General features: G+C 39.5%; 1 protein-coding gene across 4 annotated transcripts in view; it reads left to right on the top strand.

Annotated features, from left to right (window-relative positions):
• WDFY3 (WD repeat and FYVE domain containing 3) overlaps window positions 1-22649 on the top strand; it is a 182851-nt gene that overhangs the window by 32707 nt on the left and 127495 nt on the right. For 3 of the 4 annotated variants that reach the window (XM_061994271.1, XM_061994270.1, XM_061994268.1), the window contains exons 2-3: window positions 617-711; window positions 21884-22094. In XM_061994271.1, coding sequence (XP_061850255.1) covers window positions 21915-22094 — 180 coding nt within the window. In that variant the 5' untranslated portion in view covers window positions 617-711; window positions 21884-21914. The remainder of the gene's footprint in view (window positions 1-616; window positions 712-21883; window positions 22095-22649) is intronic. The other variant, XM_061994269.1, reaches the window with a different exon arrangement.

Below are 22649 nucleotides of genomic sequence, written 5' to 3'. Positions count from 1 at the left end.
AGTGAATATAATGTTGACTTTGCTACCTCTGTCACCTGCCTTGGATTAGGTGGAGAATCTCATTGTTGTGGATTTATGGAGTTATGCTGAAGCGAGCTCAGACTTCATGCCTTTTGTTGGCTTGTGTGTGTCCACTTACAAATTCTAAGATAAGCATTTTATAATTCTGAGAAAAGAGACAGAAAAACTAGGAGAGAGTCCAGGAAAAGTTCAGTGCATCCAGTAGCTTCACAGTTGTTCAGCTGGGTTGGGGTCAATACAGCTTAGTTCTTATTCCTCTGCTGTAATGATGAGAAATCACTTAGTTCCTCAGAGGGATGCTCTTGCTGATCACAGGCTGTCAGCACATTAATTACTGGGCTTGCACTTCATAATAACTCTTTTAGCAGTTCATGTGGTCTCAGTTGAGTATCATTTAATTGGGAAGATAATGCTTGTTTAAGCTTAATGCTGTGTGTTGATTTCTAGTTTGCTACAACTCCTTTTCCAGGAGCTATTTAAAAGGTTTCTTAGGTTTATGGAAGTCAGTTGTCATAGGAGTGACTGTTCTTCCAATTAAAAACAATAGATCTCTGTGATTTTATTGTCATATTTATTTTCTATTTTTTTTTCCTAGTAAAGGAACTGCTCTGGTGTTGAAGATAAACTTTGGAAAGGAATGGGCCCTGTCTTCTTGAAGCTGTTTGCCCTGATCCCAGGAGTGCTGTAGAGGTTGGTGATATGGATGCTTAAGAGCTTTAACTGGAATTGTGTTTTGATTTTTAATTGGCACACTCTTCAATACATTCTGTGTGAAGCAGTTGCCTGTCACAGAAAGAGAATTAATTCAGACACTGTCATAACACATTCAGTTTAAAATTGCTCTACCCAAACAAAATTTAGAGGTTTATTTATGTGTGTAGAAATACATATCTAGGTAACCACAGAAAGTTATGTGCTGCAAAGCATGCTCCAAGTCAAGCTGCATTCAACTTGAAGGTTTTAATTGATAGCTTTTAAAAAAAACAGCTGAAAATGATCATAATACATGATTATTTTTTCAGTTCTTCAAGTCTCTTATTTTTACTTTGAGAGATGAGTAGTCCTCTTTTTCAGTAGAATGCTAGGCTGGGAGAGGTCCATTCTATATCCACACAAAGGTAACGTTATCTCTGCTTCTGTCTCAAGTGGCGTGTATTTCAGTTTTATATCCTAGTTTCTTTGGGATATATACAAGCTGTGTAGGCTGCTTGCTGTGAGTGTTTTGCCCGGTAGCTACACAGTCACGCTACAAATATTATGGCACTCATGAAGCAGCTTCTTCAATCTAGTTCATTTTCACATTTTTTATACAGCTAAGGAGGGTTAAGTGGATTTATCACCCAATGGATTTCCTCTTAACTAGTTGGGTTGAAAAAGCTCATATAACTATCAAATTCAGGAATGCTTTCTTTTGCTGACAAAGAACGAATGTAGCAAGTAAAATGTGATGGGAGGGTGGAGGGGAGAGAGTAGGCATGTTGAAATGCTCCTAAGCAAAGAAATGAAATTCCATAGCAGCAATTAAGTTAAAATCTATTAAACCTGTCTGGTTACTGTAAAGGATTTCTAATATTTCTTAGCTTTCTTAAAAAGCATAAATGTGTGTTGATGGGGCTACTGGAAAGCAATGTCCAAGCTTTGCTAGGATCCCCGTTGACATATAGATCCTTTTGAAGCAGAAAGAAAAAACACAAAGGGGAAAGAAACGATATAGTACATCACAGACATGGAAAGTGGAGACCCAGTAAAGGAAGACCCTTTAGTACAGTTGGCATTGCCTTTCGAGTCATGTATAGCTTAACAGCTGTTGTTGTAAGTGGTCTCTATTTCTTATGGAGAGCTTCAGTTATTCATGTGTTTTCACTGTCTTATCTGGTATAAAACTGGGAGTTGTAAAATGTTCAAAAGGAAGTGTCACTTCTAATTACACAAAAGCACACAGAAACCCTGAAACACATACTTCCTTATGAAATCCTGCATTCCAACATCAGTACTTTTATTCCAACCCTGTGCTACTGCTTTAGTCTTTAGTGTTTTATTCATCAATGAAAAAAGAAGTCTGTTCACAAGGGGATCTGATGGAAATATGCCTTTTCTTATTTTCACAGAAAATTCCTTGCTGCCTTCAGCCTGTTGTGTTTAGATTTTATTAAAAAAAATTAAAATTTCTACTTCATGGGGAATAAAAAAAGGTGAAAAGCTCATCTCTTCTGTTAGTTTTCCTCTTGATATAGTACAAGCAGTTAATTTCAAGCAGGCTGTTGAATGCAGACAGTTTTGTGAATCTTTGAAGACTGTATTACTAGTGTCATGATCTGCTTTTCAGATACTTACATAGGAAATACTTCCTTGGCACTTTATGCATCCTGTTCTTCCAGTTCCAAGGACATGCAAGAACTGGCAGAGCTTATTAGCTTGGGTTTATTGTTGGTGTGGTTATATTCCGTTCAGACCTGATCCTGCTGTATTTGATTTGGTTGGGCTCTGTATGGGACCATGTTGAATTTCTTTCCAACTGTGCCGTGAGGTACCTGCAGCTACATATATAATAGTAAAAATTATGATGCAGTTTATAAACATGTACAAGGTAGTGAGATAAGGGAAGATAGCCAACAAACGTAGATTTGTCAGGAAGAAAATTATATCAAGCTGGTTATTTTACTTCCTTGACAAGTAAATTGGATTACTGCACAAAGGATGGAAAGGATAGAAGTGATACAACTTGAATGTATAAGGTTTTGAAGAATGTGTTTTTGAATGTAATACATGCAATCACTAAAAATCCCAATTAGGCTGTCCTTAAATCACATACCGCAGGAGCAAAAGGTATTGAAAATGAATCAGTGAAGTTATTAACAGGGGTTCAAGATCACCTGCAAAGGCATATTTAAAGTAGGCTTCCGTGGTAGCTTGCAAAGCCTGGATTTGTCAATAATGACATTTGTGGTTTAGATGACAGAGTAGCGTCTCCTTACAAAATATGCAAATGATGTCAGTTTGGGAGTAGATGGTATGGACACCATGAAGGGTTCATATTAAGGTGTTATATTAAATGTTTGTGTGTGTTTGTTGGACCTGACTCACCCAATGTTTATGTGTTATATTTCAGTAAATCAGTGTATATAGCCTAAATATAATTAGCTTACTGAGTTGGATGACCTCTTCCACACACTCTCTTCTTTGTGGTACAGCACTGACACCTAGTACTTGAATGTAAGTGGTTGTGCTCCAGAGGTGAGCAGAAGGTTAGGTGCTGTGGGGTAGGCACCTGCTCTTGCAATTTTTTAGCAGTGCCACATCTCCGCCTTTCCGCCGATGGCATAGCAACAAATCCAGTTAGGCAGCTAACACCAGGACTGCCTCCCTCTGTTTAGTCTCCATAATGCAGCTAAAGCAGATTTCTGGACTATGAAAGCAGGCTGCTCCTGCAGCCTCTCCTGTAGTCCCTCTTCTCTTTTCGCGTTTCTGTGTGCATAGTATAAAATATATGTTGCTGTCTGAGTGGTTGGTTGAGGCTCGGGCAGGATGGAGGAGGAGGGGGTGGGGAGAAGCAGTGTTTGAAGTAGTAGTGGTGTGTGTTATGGATTGGCTTGTTGAAGAAGTACATGAGAGGAAAAAGAACTTCTGTATCCTTTTTGCCAGGTTGCTGGAGGAGTTATCAGTGCTTCTCTTAGCACCTCAAGCCTTTTTCCTTGCAGGACTTTGTCCTAATGTTTAGTTTTTTGTAGTAGTTCCTGTAGTCTACCACAGAGAGAAAATGGAGGAGTAGGATGGAGTGACTGTATTTTTAAGAGCTTTTGTAGAAGATATAAAATCTGGAATTAATTGTCATCTGGGATGGTGTTAGAGGAGTCTGGCGTACTTCTTTGTTTTAAGCTCCTTGTTATAGAAAGAGATATTTGCATGCCATGTTTTTGCATATACAGTGCACTTCACATAGTTGTCAAGTTATAGTGAAACATTAATTTGCTAGCTTCCTTAGAGGTAAGCAGCAATATTTCACACTGGGCCAATGTATTTTGCTAGTGGTCGATTAGCAGATAAACTTCCGTTTGATGTGTACCCATCTATTGGTTTCTACTGTTTTTGAAACGTAGCCAGGGAAAACAATCATGTCTGTTGAGGTTAATTCTGTGGAGATGCTGCTCTCTCAGTTCTGTAGTTGCTCCTGCTGTTTTCCTTACTTTTTTGGGGTATGGCGCTTGCTCTTTTGTATTCTGTATGCAAATGTTTTTCTAGTAAAACTATAAATGAAGTAGATAAACCTGCAAATGAAAAGAGATACTACAAATGAAACAGATACACATTAGCAGCAGAGGCTTGGTGCACCAGTGGTGTAATTGGAATAGCAAGAATCCTGTGAATGTTTTGTGCCCCATTTTATGTCCCAAATAAGAGGGTACTAGGAGAGCTACTACTGATAAATGATTGCCTGTTAAAGGCAAGTCTTTGGCAATCCCTTGGTAGGACTCTAGATCTCATGAATTGAAACAAATCTGAGGCCCAGTAAACCTAATTTTAGAGGTTACTCTTGTTTGATTATAACTTTTAAAAGCTGCCTGGGAGAAATCTCAAAGGTATATTCCTGCAGATGCAGGAATAACTTAACTGTTCAAAGTGCTGGAAGACAAAACTCTGAAGTGGAGCAAGATTTTCAAGTGAAGAAATAACAATGGAGAAGTTTTCTGTCACCTGACTGTATCATAGCATTAGTTTGCTAGAAATGGTGTTTACTCTTCAGTTTTGCTGAAAGATGACTTTAAAAAAAAAGAGACATGAGGGAAACAAAAATATCAACCCTATAATACTTGCGTGAGAGAAGTGCTAGCAAGAGGCTACTGCTCTCTACTTTGCACCATGATTTAGGATGATGAAACTTTTTCCTGTGGTAGGGGTAGATATCGTAGAACATCTTCTATTTAATCCTCTAATATGGAAGCCTTGCACAAATATCCTCTCTAACAGGGAATATACAGTGACTATGAAAGGCTCTGTACCTTACACCACGTGCATCTTTGCTAGAAAGTTGACTTTGTTACTTCTGTCCAATTTGTCAGAGTTGAACTGGACACCTTTTGAATGATGCTCTCTCTTGAACTTGGTAACAGGAGTGGAGTCAGCACTGTGATAGTGTCAGTTGCTTTTCAGCATGCAGGATACACTTCTGTGCTGAAGACTGTTGTTACCTGGATGGGTTGTGGGAACGTGTGTCTATTCATGTGCATTTTATGTAATATGTAACAGTTCTTGAATAAATCTCTTCAGGTACTTGGATATTGCTACCCCTCTGTGTAAATTACTCATCTTTTGGAGCATCCTCTCTGAGTTCAAGTAACAGCTATTGTCAAACAAGTTGCTGTAAAAGTCAAAAGACCTTCCTCTTTGTCTCACTCTTTGTTCCCAGGTTGAGCAACCTGAAGTGCATAATTGAAGAAATGTCTGCAAATTCTGACAGATATAAAGTAAGGAGTGTGTTGTAAAAATGTAAGGGAATATATGGACTTATAATAGAAGAAGCCTTTGCTGTGGTACTATTGTTGTTGGTACTATTAAACTGTAGCCCTGAGCATTTATTTACCTAATTTTAAAATGTGTTTTTGTTTGGCAGCATATGGCTGAATTTCACTCTGTTTATTGGATTGTGTTTGTCTTAAAAATAAACAAAACTAATTTGCCTCATTCTGTGTTCTACTTACTGTCAAGGCTTAAAAGCTTAAAAACTAGAGAAAAGGGACAGTGTTGAAAAAGTCATGTCTTCTTGACTTGTGGAGAGCAAGTGTTGTCTCAGATTTTTTGCACCCAGAAATGCCCAAGCACTGTGCACAATGTCAGTATTAGACCATACTTTTCACAGATGTACTACAGAAGCCAGGACTTGTAACAAGTAACCAGTAAGTAATTTCTGTATCTGTGAATGACATTACAGTATATTTGATACGCAGTTACTGACTTTTTTTTAATTGTGGTTGGTGATGATGTGTTTTCCTCCAGTGATGTGTTTTCCTCCTCCATATTCCCTTAGTGTGTGCATGTGTAGATGAATCCAAGCAGAGAGTAGGAGTAAACTCAGCTTCTATAGTTGTGCTTTTACTACATGGATGTTTAGGCTCTTCTCTGGGATATAATTAGTTAAAAAGCTGTGAGCACTTCAGTCATTTGAGCATCCTTCTGTAGCACTGAGATAACTTTTTTGAGAGAGCTGCAGCATCAATCCTAATTTGTTTTCTCTCCTTTTGGGTATTACTGGAGAAAGGGGCTAATATACTGGAAAGACATAACATGCAAGTAACTATAGTTGTTGATAATGGATTTCCTTGGGAAATCCTACCACTTCTGAATAGCTGTTACTGAAACAAAACACCTGGCATTGTTTTGAACCTGCTGTTCTATATTGCATGATGCTGTGCATGAAAATGGCATTCCAAACTAGAGTAACAAATAATGTTAAAGGGAAAAAAAGAGCAGAAAACGTAAAGTTAAAGTCAGGTAAACACACATTGCATCAGACCTAGATTCTCTTGTATTCTTTTTATTTTTTTCCAGAATAAGGTCTTCAAGACCCACCTGGACATGTTCCTGTGTGACCTGATCTAAATGAACCTGCTTCTGCAGGAGGATTGGACTAGATGATCTCTAAAGGTCCTTTCCAACCCCTACCATTCTATGATTCTATAAAATTTAAACAAATTCACTTTTCTGTGCAGAAAGAAAAGCAGGAAAAGTCATCTGACAAATTCATTTGTAAGCTGTGTTACATCATCCTCATTTGCAGTGACTGTGATGTAGACCAGCTGTCTTTTCACTCGAGCATACATTATTTTATCTCTTGCTACTGCTGGTATTGTTTTTTGAGAGGGTTTTTTTAGTGATTTTTGTAAGGCAACACTATCAGTTACTGTGTCCTGGGCATTGTAAGGCAGAAAGAGAAAACCTTTCCCTTCAGCTTCTCAATCCCTCTCCTCCTGATACCCCTGCTTGCTGGGAGGGACCAGCTGCACTCCACAATCAAACCATCCCGGGTGCTGGTACAGCCAGCGCTAGGGAGTGGCAGCACGAAGCTCAAGAGGTTCGCCTGACTACCAGAAGGATGTTTGTTAACGATGGGCTGGCAGTGTCTTGGAGGCAGAGGAACTTGCTGTCTCCTATTAGTAATAGCTTACAAGGAGAGGATTTGAAAACTAAGATGCTTGTACTGAACTTCAAAAATTCGAGGTAAGATGAAATATAAATGAACACAAACAACTAATTTTTCTTTGCATGATACTTCTCCCTGACTAATATTTAGTTGCATGACTGGCTTCTGTGTTGTTATACTTGTTATTGGACTCCTCTGGAGTAGTGCTTGCTGTTATAAAAAAAAACTGAACTAAGTGACAAGCTGAGATTTAGTAAAGATGTCACATGTAGTAAAAATATAGTCATGTTTTGAATAATGTTAAATCGTGTACCTGTGCATAATTTTTTGTGGTTAAGATGCTGGCTGTACAGAATAAGTATAAAATAGGTAGATTACATCTGGCATTCCACATGAAGAAGAAAATAATATGACTTTGTCACGTGTGTATTTTCAAAACACATCTAATGGGAACCTGTTCTCCTGTGGGGTAGTTCTGCTGTGAAGCAAGCTTGTTATCCACTTGTATTAAGCAATGGTCTTGGAAAAGTAACAAAGTTGGGGAAGTCATATTAAAATAGTAATTTACTGACCTGTGACTGTGATGAGCTTTTTTTTTCTCTTCGTATAAGCAAAGCTCACTTCGGGGGGATTTCTAACTGTCCTGTTTAATCTTGCAGTATACTGCATAAACTTCTGTTGAGAAAGCATTTATTCACTGTGAACTATACCTTTCATTTTGGTATTTATTGCCAAGCAGGACTAGAGCATAAGTAATGGAGAGGAAAACAAAAATAGTTTTGGAAGTAGTTATGGTAAGTAGTATATACACCGGCCCCACACATTCAATAAAATTAAGCTAAATAAATGCAGATTTTTGAAAGGCTTGCATTTTGTCCCTGTATGAGAGACATTAACTTATCCACACCTACTCCAGTCATTTAGTAAATATTCTAGTTACTAAAAACAGCAGAAAAAAAATCTTCAGAAGTTCTAAATACTTGATTGTAGAACTGGAAGAATGCATTCATTCAAGCAAGAAATACTGCTTTAAAAGTCTGTATCTTTGACTCTTTGTGGTTTTGGGTTTGTTTGGTGTTCACTTTTTCTGTTTAAACCTTCATCTGATATGTTTACTGCTAGGAGATTGAAATCTTGTTTCTTTGATTTTCTAAATTGGAAGAGCTGTGTCCTGTCTTGGTTCTATCCCATTCTTCCACTGCAAGCCTGATAGCCTTCTTGACAGACTCTACCTGGTCATCTGGAAGCAGCACTGTCTCTTGGTTGTTAGTGGGGAGCTGGAGCTGTTATCTCTATCACAAGCTGTTATCACAATCAACTATTTTGTCTTTACTCTTTGCCCTGTGCAAGGCTCCTGTGAAATGCCTTCATATGTAGTGCGAGGAGACTGTTTTCAAAGACAGGGCTGGGAGCCCAAGTTGAACTCTGCTCTGAAGTCCTCAGGGCACGATGTAGTGTGAAGGCTGAAGACACAATTGAGAAGGGTTGCATTGCGTTTATCTGCAATTTGAGATTATATCCAGGATCTTCTGCCACCCAACAGAGAGAGGGCAAAGAAGGATGAGCAGAAGAGAAGGGAGATGAGGAGAAAAGACAGTGCTTTCCCCCTGCATTGTTACAATACTTGCTTAGTTACATGAAACATTGTAGTCTTTACTGTTTTTCGCAATGGCAGGGCATCTGCTGGAACAACGAAACTGATGAAGGGTCTAGAGTACAAGTCCTGTGAGATGCTGCTGAGGGAGCTGGGGTTGTTATCGTGGAGCAAAGGAGGCTGAGGGGAGGTGGAGGTTGGTCTCATCTCCCAAGTAAGAAGTGATATAGGACAAGATGAAACAGCCTCAAGTTGTGTCAGAGGAGATTTAAATTAGATATTAGGAAAAATTTCTACACCAAAAGGATTGTCAAGCAATGGAACAGGGTGCCAAGGGAAGTGGTTGAGTCATTATCCTTGGAGATACTCAAGAGATGTGTAGATGTGTTGCTTAGGGACATGGTTTAGTGGTAGATGTGGCACTGCTGGGTTAATGTTTCGTCTTGATGATCTATAGTGGTTTAGCTCTGTCTGAGTGCCAGATGCCCACCAAGTAATTTTGTGATTTCCCCAGTAAACTGGACAGGGGAGAGAGAAATATGAGAGGTTTGCAAGTCAAGATAAGGACAGGGAGATTGCTCAGCAATTAGTGTCAGATGCAAAACAGTCTCAACTTGGGGAGGAAAGGGTTTGATTTATTAATGAACCATCAGAACAGGGTGATGAGAAATAAAACTGAATCTTAAAACACACACCCTACCCTCACCCTTCCCTCTTCCCAGGACTTTCCATCCTTCCCCCTCCAGCATTGCACGGGATGGGGGATGAGGGTTGTGGTCAGTTCATTATAGATGGACTTTGCTGCTGCTTCTTCTCAGGGGGAGGCCTCCTCACACTTCCCACTGCTACAGTGTGGAGCCCCTCCTGTGGGAGATAGTCCTCCACAAACTCTTCCAATGTGGGTCCTTCCCATGGGATACAGTTCCTCACGAATGGCTCCAGCATGGGGCCTCCCATGGGAGTAGTTCCTCACACCCTGCCCAAACCTGGGCCATCCACTGGGAGAACAGCCTCTCAGGTACCGACTGCTCTGGTGTGGGTCCCTCACAGGATCACAAGTCCTGACAGCAAACTTACTCTGTCACGGGCTCCTCTCTCCCCACAAGCTCCCAGGTCCTGCCAGGAACTCGCTGCGACATGGGCTTCACATGGAGTCACAGCCCCCTTCAGGCATCCACCAGCTCCAGTGTGGGGAGCCTCCACGGGCTGTGAGTGGAACTCAGCTTCCCAGTGGCCTCCGTGGAGTGCAGGGGGACAACCTGCCTCACCATGGTCCTCACCACAGGTCACATGAGAATCTTTCTTTCAGGGCCTAAGCACCCTCCTACCCCTCCTTCTCCACTGACCTTGGTGTCTGCAGATATGGTTTCACATTCTCACTCCCTGTTGCTTCTGCAGTCTAGCAACTGCAGAGCAACTTCTTTCACTTCTCAAATATTTTTATTCAGAGAGGCATTACCTCAGGCACTAATTGGCCAGGCCTTGATCAGCTGCAGGTCCATCTTAGAATTGATTGGTATTAGTCCTATCAGCTACAGGGGAAGCGTCTGGCAGATTTTTGTTTAAAGAAGCCACCCTGTAGGCCTCATGCTACCAAAACCCTGGCCCAGGCAAAACCACTACATAATCTCAAAGGTCTTTTGGGGCCTAAATGATTCTATAATTCTGTACTGCATGCTATACAGAACTTGATCCCAGCAGAGCTCAGTGGGTGTCTTTGAACTGTCCTAGTTTGAATGCAGGGGAACCCTGTCTAAGACAAATCAGTTCGAGAGCCGTCCATTAAATGTCATTGTCTTCGATGCCCAGCTTCCCCATGGTATTTATAGAGGGCCTTTTGCCTGGGGATGGGTAGGGGATGGTCAAGTTCAACAGCTTCCTGTTCAGTGCAAACACAAAATGGAATAACGCAGTCATTGAAAGAGATCTGTTATTGTTGAAAAGGCAATAGTGATGTGCATGCATGTATTCCTACTGCTTTTGAATTAGTAATAATGTTGTGGGCTGTTTTGTTTTGCACTTGGGAATACTATGAACATGCAACTTAAAAGAGGTTGTGATCATTTCTCCTTATTTACTTCCTGTTGCTTCAGAAATCAACAAGCTATTGTGCCCAGTGTTTCATGCTGATATGTTGCTGTTTCTGTTGCACTCTGACTAGATGGTAGCAGGGAGGAATTTTATTACATCAGCCAAGCATGTACTGGGGTAGGGTAATGTTGTTTTCCTTATCCAGGTTGTTAGAAATAATAGCAGCTCTATGGATACAAATTTTAAAGGTAATGGGCTTCTGCTTTCTGTTCTTCCATATGTAAATTGCTGAAAAAAACAGAAGAAATATAGTTGTTTTATGTGACTGGAGGAAGTTTATGCTTTAGATTGCTGTTGGGAAGAGAGAGCGTTACCGCCACCTATGGTGGTAACCAGCAGGGGCACACGTTGTGTAACACCACGCTGTTTTTAAAATAATCCAGTGGCTTTTTTAGCTAAGTATCAGAGCTGTGCTCAGTCTCACTGTTGTCATTACTGAAAAGCTGTTTGGGACTACCACATTTTATGCAGGACATTACTGTTCACATGTAAGAACCTGTCCTATGTTCGAAGTTCAAATATGTCCTATGTTTCCTTGCAGTCTTCCCTCTCCACCCCACTCCATGTTACTTATAAAGGCAAACAGATCGGAGCAGTCTTAGCTGAGCCTAATAACAGCTCATTGTGTCATCGATTCTAGTAGAATAACTTCTCTAGGAAGGCTTTTTTACTTCCCTTGTTTCCTGCTAATGCAGGAGCAACTCTCTAGAACAGTGGTTTTTTTTCTGTGTCTTTCTTGAGTCTGCATGCCACCCAAGCATCTGCTTATCTTGTCAGATCTCAGATTATTTAGGCTTTTTGTGTGTATATTCCCTTTTTTTTTTTTTTTTCCCCCACGGGCTTCTTTGCAACATTTCCTCTGCTGAATGGCATGGCTTAGTCATTGCCATGCAGTTCATGGTGGCAACATAAAATTTCAGTTCTGGTCTATTCCCAACAGCCTGCAACTGACATTCTGTTTAATTAATGCTAGTCAGTTTATTCAGACCTTTTAAAAAAAATAAAAACAAAACAAAATAAAACAAAAAAAAAAGAAAAAAGGTGTTCAAAGATATTTTACATGGAAAATAGCAAGAACTTGTTAATTAGTATTTACCCTCCAGAAATACCAGGGAAGCAAATAGCCCATCCTATTTTGTTTTGATTTTTTTTAACCAGTTGTTACCTAACTTTATAGTAGCCAGTAAACTTTTCCTGCCACTGCATATATTAGTTTTTTATAAGCTTTCAATGTAATGTTCCAATTCCAAATAATCTATTGATTCCTTCATTTCAGATGATTTTGCTGAGGTGCAAATGTTTCTGAGATTCGCCCAGTGTATGTTCAAAACCAGAATGATGGTTTAATACATGCTTTCCTCCACTATATTTTTCAACTGCAGATGTTAATAGCAGTACTGAGATTTGCAGATAAATTGAGTTAGCTTTTCTATTGTCATGCCACCTACTGAGTGTGAATGGAGATCATTCATACCTGCAAGTGTCCAGTTTGAAATATTCCACATTAACACTAATCCAGGAAATTCTAGTTTCCAGAAGTGATCTGCTGTGTATATAGTGTTTGTAAATTGAAAACATTCAAAATCAGTTGCAAAAATACAGGTGAGTGGAGAAGGTTCTCTGATTTTTTTCTCCTTACCTTTTTTGTCTGCGTTCCAGCCAACTTTGACTTCAGCCTGTCAGGATTTTTGCATTGCACATGTTTTTGTCTCCTCAGTTGTCACATATCTCTGTTATATAGTATCCTTCGTGTTCCTTGAAGGAGAGAAGGAATTGTATGCCCAGAACTAGTTCAGACTTTGTAGTCAGACCTGAATTGCCAGTTCAAGACCATATTGGAACAGGTCAAAGGAGTACAAAAAATACTGTAGTGGTATGATGGCACAAGTATGAGCAAATAGTTTCTCGGAGCCTGAATGTCTATGAATGAGCCACCTGAGTGTACTAATGCAAGACTTGTCTTTAACATAATGCCTATAGAGAGCCACTACTTTGATCTTTACTGTAACCAATGATTAGGGTTAATGAAATATAGTAAGGTATTTTTCTGGAGTGAGCATTCCTTGTGTGCTGAAGCTTCTTTTACACATCAAGAGTTTTGTTTGATCCTCAGTCCTGCAATGGCAATATATTTTGCCTTGCACAAATGATCTAAAACCTTTTTTTGGCATAAATATTACCTTTTTTTTATAACATAAGGAGATGTCATGGAGCAAACAGTTCAAGGTGTGGACTTCCTTCATGGCTAGCAAATTTGAACTGATCCTTCATGGATAGCAAATCTGAACTGGTTTTTGGAGGTCAGATCAGGTTTTATATGCAAATGGAAAGACTGAAGACAGTGCATTGAAATTCGCAGATGAAGTAATGTAGAACTCATCAGTTAAGTCTAGATTTCAGATAGCCTTAAGGATGGGCTGTGTTTTTGATCTTGTTTTGTGAAGAGATGAAGGACTGTCCTGTACTTACAGGTACCTCAAAAGTGAGGTTTTCTACACCTCTTAGACATTGATGCAATATTTATTACATGCTATTCAAGTTCTGAAATGTGAAAATTGCTCATGAAATTTACCCGACCTTTTCCAAAAGCCACTTTTAAACAAGTGGTAGATGTATCTCAAAGGTAGAGTTACCTTTTAGTTCTCAGGATAGTGTGTGTGGGTAGTTCAAGACAAAATGAGAGTTCATAGAATGGTAAGGGTTGGAAAGGACCTTTAGAGATCACTTAGTCCAACTCCCCTGCAGAAGCAGGTTCACCTAGATCAGGTCACATAGGAACATGTCCAGGCAGGTCTTGAAGACCTCCAAGGAAGGAGACTCCACAACCCCTCTGGGCAACCTGTGCCACTGCTCCGTCACCCACACAGCGAAATAGTTTTTTCTTATATTTAAGTGGAACTTTTTGTGTTTCAGATTCATCCCATTACCCCTTGTCCTGTTGCTAGCTACTGTAGAAAAAAAGGATGTCCCAACCTCCTGACACTCATCATTTAGATATTTGTAAATGTTAATAAGATCCCTCAGTCTTCTCTTTTCTAGACTAAACAGCCCCAGTTCCCGCAGCCTTTCCTCTTAAAGAAGATGTTACAGTCCCCTGATCATCTTGGTGGCCCTGTGCTGGACTCTTTCTAGAAGTTCTCTATCTCTCTTGAGCTGAGGAGCCCAGAACTGGATACAGGACTCCAGATGAGGCCTCACCATGGCAGAGTAGAGGGGGAGAAGAACCTCCCTTGACCTGCTGGCCACACTCTTCTTGATGCATCCCAGGTTGCCGTTGGCCTTCTTGGCTACCAGGGCACATTACTGGCTGATGTTTAATTTCATATCAACCAGGACTCCCAGGTGTGTCTCTGCAGAGCTGCTCTCCAGCAGGTCAGTCCCCAGCCTGTACTGGTGCATGGGGTGGCTCCTCCCAAGGTGCAGGATCCTGCACTTGTCCTTGTTGAACCTCATGATGTTCCTCTCTGCCCAACTCTCAAGCCGGTTGAGATCCCTCTGAATGAGAGCACAGCCTTATGGTGAATCAGCCATTTGATCTTTCATTTTAGTTGAAAAAGATGTAGAGTAACAAATGCAAAGGCAGAAACCTTTAATGAATATATGAGGTCAGTTTTAAGTAGTTTGTATTTGAGCTTTCTGACAACTTGCTTTGTGGGTTTTTGCAGATCTTGAGCTTGATTATCTTTTAGTACTGAGCTGAAAAATGGGAGTCCTTATGTCCTGTTAAAAGCTTGCTTAAAGAAAAGCAGTACTGAGAATTATGTTTATGCTGGTGACAGATCCTAATCTATGCTAAATAAAGAAGTAGGAAGCAATTTCATCAGCATCCAACCAAAAATCACATTCTGGGTGCTTTGTGGACAGTTTTGCTCCTGCTAGGAAAAGACAGCACATGTGCTTGCTTCCTCATGCGCAGTCTCTTATTTGTTCCCTCTGAAATAGACTTGTAGCTTCTTCGATTTTATAAATCTAGGAGTTTTGAGCACCATCCCTAAATAGCTATGAAAAATTATTTTAATATCATCTTTTACCTTCACATGTGCATTGGTAGCCATTTATGATAGATAACTTTTGTTCTGCACTAAAAATGAGATCTTAAAGTTGTCTGTGCTTTTTGTATATGGTAATAGAAACAAAGTTGATGCAGTTTAAACTGCAGTTTGGAGAGGTACTACATATTGTTTTCAGCTGTGGCAGGATTTAATACTTTGTTATACAGGCTTTATATTTCGGAGGTGGCAGGAAAAAAGTGTCTGTGGAAGAACTGGAAGTAAGATCTTATTTTCAGAAATAAGATCTTGTGGTTTTGAATTAGCGAATGCAGTGATAGGGTTATCTTTTAGCCAAGAGCTGTACACTAGCAAAGAAAAACACAGGCTACATGCAGAAATAAAAAGCAGTACTTATTTGATCAAAATGAAGTTCAAAAACTTGATATAACTGCAGTTCATTTTCATTTAAACTAATACAAAGCTATGGGTTATTATTCTTTTTTGAGACAACTTTCCTCACTCTCTGCAGCATAGGTCAAAAGTATCACTAACTTAATTGTTGTCCTTGTTTTTCACTGAATATAAAACATTAACCTTAAAGAGTGTACAAACCACAGGAAATCTACTCTGTCAGCACTTCTTATTAAGTGTCATTAGCATGAATAATTTGTTGGGAGTGGGCATAGAAGGAAGAGCAATAGTCTGTGTTTTCTATCTGTGTCTTTCTTACTATCCAGTTGCTTAAGTTCTACGTATTTGTTGAAATGCGTAAAATTGTCAGGACATTAAGGTCAGACTGAGCCTAAAAATAGCATTTCTAATGTTGCAAGGAACAAAAGAATTGTATGTCTAAGTACTCATCTGATTTGAGTTCAGAGAACAGGAAAAATGTGTCCTGAATTAGAATTTGTCTTTCCTCCCTCCTTTTGTTTGTTAGTTGGATTGTTTGTTTAGAGATGTTAAAGCAAAAAATAATTGCATTAGATTCTCTGGTTTGGACACTACCTGTGAACTGAAAGTCAGATGTCTGTAAGAATGTTTTCAACCTGTAGAAACAAAACTATTTTGTTAGATTGACCTCTGCACTTATATAAAACAGGGAAGATTAAGCTTCTAGGTGATGACACAGATTTCTCGAGACAGGCTTTGAAATATTTCAGCACAAAGGAAAAAAAAAAAAAAGAAAATCATAACACAAAAGCCACAATGCTGAAATGATAGTGCAACCTGCACACCTCTCTTAATAATATTTTGCAGGGCAAAAATAGGAGTATGATGTGAGCTGATTCACAAAAGGAAAATTTAGTACAGGAATAGACACTTCTATTACTCATTTGGCATACTGGCTTTGCTCCAGGCTGTCTCACAGGGACCAGGTGATATTCCCCAAATGTGAGCGTGTGCGAGTTCAGTCCATCAGGGTGAGCTGCTGGCTTCCTTTTCAGCAGCACAGCTGCCTTGTGCAGAATTTTCTTCAGTGTAAGTCGCTGGTTTTTTGGTGGTGGGGGAATGGGAGGAAGTAGTTTCGTTGCTAACTTCCTCTCCTGCTGATGTTTTTGCCTACAAAGAGAATTTATTATTCCCGTTCCTTTCTAAGGACAAGCGGATACGTATCTAGTCTGTAACAGCTCTTTATTGTTTCTTATGAAGGCCAGAATAAGTTCTTTTTAGCAGTGCCTGTTGATAATATTTAGAATGTTAGTACTAGCTACGTGAGTAGGGAATCTTAAAATCGGGAAGGAAATGACAGACATAGTGTGGAGGGAAATCACAGATGTGGAACTTCCTGATCATAATGGACTTCTGTGATTCTCTGTAGCATCAATACTTAAGTTTCATTTTCCTGAAGTAGTTGGTTTGGAGATGTGTGCTGGTGTGCTATTGTAATCTGCAAAGGGAGAAATTGATTCTTCTTTCACTGCCAAACTGCTGATGTAATACCAATATAGTGCCTGGAGAAACACTTGTGACTGTAATTACAAAGTAGATAATTACCTAGCTGCTTATTTAAATAACACCCTTTTGAAACAAGATGCACAGCTTGGACCTATAATAGTTATTGTGAAAATAAGTGTATCTCGTGCAGATTCTGTCTACTTCTTTTTTTCTTCACAAATGTTTTGATAGCTCTAGTAGTATTACCCATACATTATCAGACTCTAACTTAGGTTAATGATTATGTACACGTTATGTTTTTCTCACAGTGCCTGTCTTTTGAGCTTTGTAAGTGTTTTGTGTAACGTAATTTATGATAATTTGTCCAACAGCTTTCCCTAACAGTAGAAAACACTATAAAATATTATTTGAAAGGGTAGATGTTACCTCTTGCACTAAATCCAGGAAAACATCTCGAGAATCTCATGGATTCCCAAAGAAATATAACAGGAAAGTGAAAAACTTGGTCAAAAGGATTATATCAGGGTTTTTGAAATGTTTCAGCCTCACTTGTGCTCACAAGGAAGTGTGTAGCCATCTGACAGCCAGTGGAAGAAAACAAAGGGGTTAAGATGCTAATGCTGTACCTTTACTGTTTGGTCTATTTCTCCTCACATGAAGACTTTTCTACTTCTGATACTAGCAATTCTGAAACAGCAATGTGTTTTACGAGAGCAACATTTTCACTTTTATTGTTGCTATCTTTATGCAAGTTTGAAATCTACTTATCAAGTGTCTTACTTTAGTTTTGATCCATGAGCATGATGACATACAACTGTCATCAATTCACCTTTTAGCTCAAGTAACAGAAGTTGGGTGCAGTAAACTGAATTGCTTCAACCCTTCTGATAAGACATGTGCCCATGACTGTAAGGCTGCATTATAGAGCTTCTGCTTGCTTATTTTTCTCTTTCAGAATGAATTCTTATTTCTTACTTAGCTTAAAAAAGCGAAGACTCAACAGCTGGACTGTTTGACCTAAAGGTTCCCCATGAGGAGTGTGCCTGCTTGGAGCTGTTGAGGGAAGTAGCTCATTAAAGCTGTGTAGTAAAGAATATGAGTGCACTGGGCTGTGCATGCCAGAAAAGGAGATGTGAGGCAGCTTCCCCAAAACTCTCAGTGAGCTTTTTGGAGTTTCTCTCTGACTACATCCTTTGTGTTTTAGGTGTCTAGCTTTGAAATAAAAAGCTGAAAGGGAGAAGAACATCAGCTGGTCTCGAAGGGATACAATGCTAGCAAACAGAAAGATTCAAGCATTATAAGATGCCATGTAGGATTAGCTACCCTCTAGTTTCTTAAGCTAGATACCCAGTTTAATAGACACCACCAATGTTACCATAAGGTGTGTGTCTCTTCATATAGATTGAGGCTGTTAAATTTTCCTGGGGCAGATTTATCAAAGAAAATGGATTTAATAGCTGTGAGACTTTCTGATCTGGAAATGATGAGTGAGACAGAGGAACTCATGAGGAAATGGATCACTGTTTGTGCAGAGCAGTCTTTCAGTCCAGCTTTCAGTAACTGAAGTGTAGCATCATACTCTGAGGGATGAAGTTACAAAATACTGAGCAGCTGCTTGTGAAATGAGGATTATATCCAACCTGTCTTCTAAGAGAGAAGAGGACTATAGGAAGTGAGCATGCAATTAAAGTTTGTACTGTAATACATGTGGAGAGCCAGGACAAATTCAGGCTCTACGGGCAGTTGCAAGACAGGTGTTTCCTATCTTGTGAGTTTACTTTTCTTAAGGTTCTTTTCCTGTATACTTTTTGTTTGTAGTAAAAGGTTGAGGTCTATTGCTTTGTCTTTTGCATGCCTAAGCCTAAAAAGAGCAACATGCCATCATCCTTTCACTCAGCAAGCAGGTATAATATTCTGGTGTGGCATTTCTAATGTATTCTGTCTCCAAAGATTTTAGTTTTTTGTTTTTTAATTTTGGATGATCCTAAACATTGCAATAGTTTGTTTTTTTAAAAATAAGTAAGTTCTTCTACTGAGATCAACAATGACTTTTGCCTGTGGTAAACCATGAATAATCCTTCTCACATGGCTAAGATTTAGGCCTCATGCTAGAGCTCCCAGACCCTACAGCTATCTTCCTTGTATTTCAGTAGGTAATCTGTGCTATGTTAATCACATAAAATATCAGTGTGTTTAGCCTGACAAAAATAAATCACAGAAATTCTTTCATATGTTACATACAGTATATTTTCAATGATGTTGCATAGAGCTCACACTAGCCTTTTTTCTAATATAACAGGAACACAGTAGGTCTCAACTGTGGAATAATTCCACAAGTAGTATCTACTTTACTTGAAATTAATGTATTGTATAAATTCGAGGTGATCTATGATGGAATTGAGAGTAGACTTTACATGATTCTCTAGACTGAGCATGAACAGAAAAAGGTGCCAGAAAAAGCTGATAACATTGCTGTGGACAGATAACATTGTCAAAGAAAAGCTGCATATATTGCAAAGATCTCCTTGGGTAAATGTCAATGCTACTACCGCTGACTTCACTTTATACAGTGCAACATGGACTACATATTTCTGAAAAAACATCAAGGAAGTGAGTGCTTTTATAGTAAAGAATATTCCAAAAGCAGTATCTTCTAGGATGATTTTCTTGAGCATTGCAGAGCCATCTTTGGGACAGAAATTGAAAATTTCATGGCATTCTGGTGTTTTGATGTGATGTTTGGGTTTTGGATTGTTTTGGATTTTTTTTTGCAAAAGTGTGCAACAGTGGTGGATTTAACAACAACATTCATTTTGGGTGTTGGATCTAGAGTTCTCTGCATTTTGTGAATCATAAGAAATTTAAAATATTATCTTTAAGAGATTTTCTGAAAAAGAACAGACTGTTTTCCTGCTGCTTAGGCAATGAAGTTTTGGCTCTTGGAGTTCATATATGGTATTCTGTTAGTTTACATGTTGTTATAGCCAGAGAAGAGTTCCCAGACTGAAGAGTTTGAGAAAAGGTGTGGATTTCTAGAGGAAATACCTTCACAAACTGTGATGTTTCTTTTGTAATTGTATGAATTGCACTGATTTGAAGTCTGTTACCTGTTGAAATCTTATTTCTTAGGGATAATACACTAAAAGACAGCATCCAATTCTATCTCATTTTTGTTCAAATGTGAAAAGCCAATGCATGGACTGACAGTTTCTGGCTTATACATTAGCTTAACTTTTTTGATGACTGCCCATTTAATAAATTGATTTTTTTTGCATTGTAGCAAAACATTCATTGGCAGCAGTTCCTAAATTTTTGTGTGTGTTAGGAAAATGCTGTTTTATGAACACATCCCAGAAAGGTACTTTGTTCTTGGGTTACAGAGAATATTTTTCTTTTGTTGATGCTTTTTACTAGTGGTTAATTATCTTCAGTTTTAAAAGCGTAGTCCTTGTTTATAGCTGGTTTTCCTGGCTTTAGCATCTTCCATCTTTCCTCATAGTTTCATCTCTGAGTTTGAATTCTTCAGTAATGGGTATTTGCTCTCCATTACTCTAATCACAACAATCACCACTGGAATTGCTCTGATCACCTTTGGAATCATCACTTCTCTTTTTAGTAATTGACCCTTCATTGTAATCTCTCTTTTTGATAATTAATTAAGTTTCTTACTGTGAGGCATTTTCTACCCTTAGGAATAATTCTTATAGCTGTTACTGACCTTTGTTTTTCCAACTATCTTTTAACTGATTACAGTTCTGTAGAGTATTTCATTGGTGGTCTCCTTAACTTTGTGTATGGATCTTTTTCCCTGTTTCTCACTTAGTCCTTCCCTTACTTGAATGTAGTTGTGAGAATAGGCCCTTGTGCCACAGTGTCCACCTGGCTACACCTCTTGAGGGATTTAGAAGCTCTGACCCTCAGTTTTTGTGCTGAGGTCCTGTTTGTTAGACTTCAGTCCCACTTTCAGAAAGTTTGGTCCATGTTATTTCCAAGACTTAATACAGGGCTAAATACAGGTACATGTCATGTCTGTAAGATGGTTTAAAACACATGGACAGCAATGACGCAGTGTCGTGGGTTTTTGTGGAGCCATTTCTGGTAACAGGGAAGGGGCTGTAATGATGGTTTCTGTGAGCAGTTGCTCCAAACTTTCTGCGTCTCTGAAGTCAAACCCATCTGTGGCGCTGAGCCATTTGGGAACTTCTGTGATCACTTCTTAAGAAGCAGCAGCTGGAAGTGGAGGGTGGTTGTTCTTTCTGGGAGGTGGTGGAGCAGTTGGATGAGAAAAGTGACCATGCAGACCCCAAGGTCAGTGAGGGAAGAGAGGAGATGTATTGGACCAGAGGTCCCCTGTATCCCCTGGTGAGATGGCAGCTGTCTCCTTGCAACCCATGGAGAGGAGTGGTGAAGCTGAGCTCTGCTGGCAGCTCGTAGAGGACCTCATGGCAGGGGTGATAACTGTGCCTGGAAGGGCCATGACTTAGAAGTGGCATTGGAGCAGGAGGTACTGCTCCAGCAGAATTCTACTTCTGCATAGGAATCTCATGTTGCGAAGAGTTTGTGAGAAGAAGCTGCAGCCCTCAGGAAGGGCTCTCATCAGAGAAGTTTGTTAGGGACTGTATCCTATGGGAGGAATCCTGCACTGGAGCAGGGGAAGAAGGTGTAGAGTTCTCCTCCTCTGAGAAGAAAGAACCAGCAGAGACTATCTGTGAGGGACTGACCACATCCCCTATTCCCTGCCCCCCTGTGCTTCTGATGGGGGAAGACGTAGAGATATTGGGAGCAGGGAGCTGAACCTGGGAAGAAGGGAGAAGTACGTAACTGATACTTACTGTGTTTTAGTATTGTTTTGAGAATACTTTGCAATACGTAGATAAAACTCCTGTAAATGCTGTGAAGTGTACACAAAGAATAATAAAAGTCATCTAATAAAAAGTAATGGAGCATTTAGTGGTGTTCAAGGCCTGGTCATTCATGCTTTATGCTGAAGAGTATTGGATATTTTCCTCTTTCAACTTATTGGCTTTAAATCGTCAATGTGTAGCATATGAGTGTGGTACTTAGTATGCAACAGGGTGCTATATATTTAAAGGCTTTGATGAAATAATGCCTCGATCTGTTGTAATCAGTGAGTTTGTTTTCCTTCCTGAACAGGATACAAGAGAGATTCCAGAAGTCAGTCAAGATGAATATGGTGAAGAGAATCATGGGCCGGCCACGGCAGGAGGAGTGTAGCCCCCAGGACAACGCACTGGGTTTGATGCATTTGCGTCGCCTCTTCACGGAGCTCTGTCATCCTCCACGGCACATGACCCAGAAAGAACAAGAAGAAAAACTTTACATGATGTTGCCAGTGTTTAACAGGGTAAGCTAGAGAATCTGCTAGAGGTATTATCTTTATTTGAATTGACTGCACATATTTAGTGTTCTCAAGACATTCTTCCCTTGATGTCCTTTCAAGTTTTCCCTGTCCCCTCACATAGTGTTGTGTTAGTGGATAAACTTAACTTTTCTGAAGTACATTCTACTGTTGCATGTAGACTATCACAGAGGTTTTTTGCAGAGCTTGCTATTGTTAGAGAGTCATCTGAGGTCCAACCTAAACTTACTTGTAGCAAGTTTATACCCGTTTATGTGACAGCACTGTTCTTCATAGAATCACCAAATCATAATGGACAAAAAAACCATCAGTGCAACCACTAACCTCACACTGCCAAGCCCATCACTAAACTAAACTATGTCCCTAAGCACCTCATCTATGCATCTTTTGAAAATCTCTAGAGATGGTGACTCCACCAGCTCCCTGGACATCCCATTCCAGTCCTTGAGTCTAAATAACTCTTCCCCTTCTTCACATTTATTATACTGTTGCATATTTAGAGATAACAAACATAATATTTCCTGTTGGGCATGGTTTTGC

The sequence above is a fragment of the Colius striatus genome, chromosome 3 (genome assembly GCF_028858725.1).
Source record: "Colius striatus isolate bColStr4 chromosome 3, bColStr4.1.hap1, whole genome shotgun sequence".
NCBI classification, from domain to species: Eukaryota; Metazoa; Chordata; class Aves; order Coliiformes; family Coliidae; genus Colius; species Colius striatus.
This window is presented reverse-complemented; position numbering and strand designations above follow the sequence as displayed.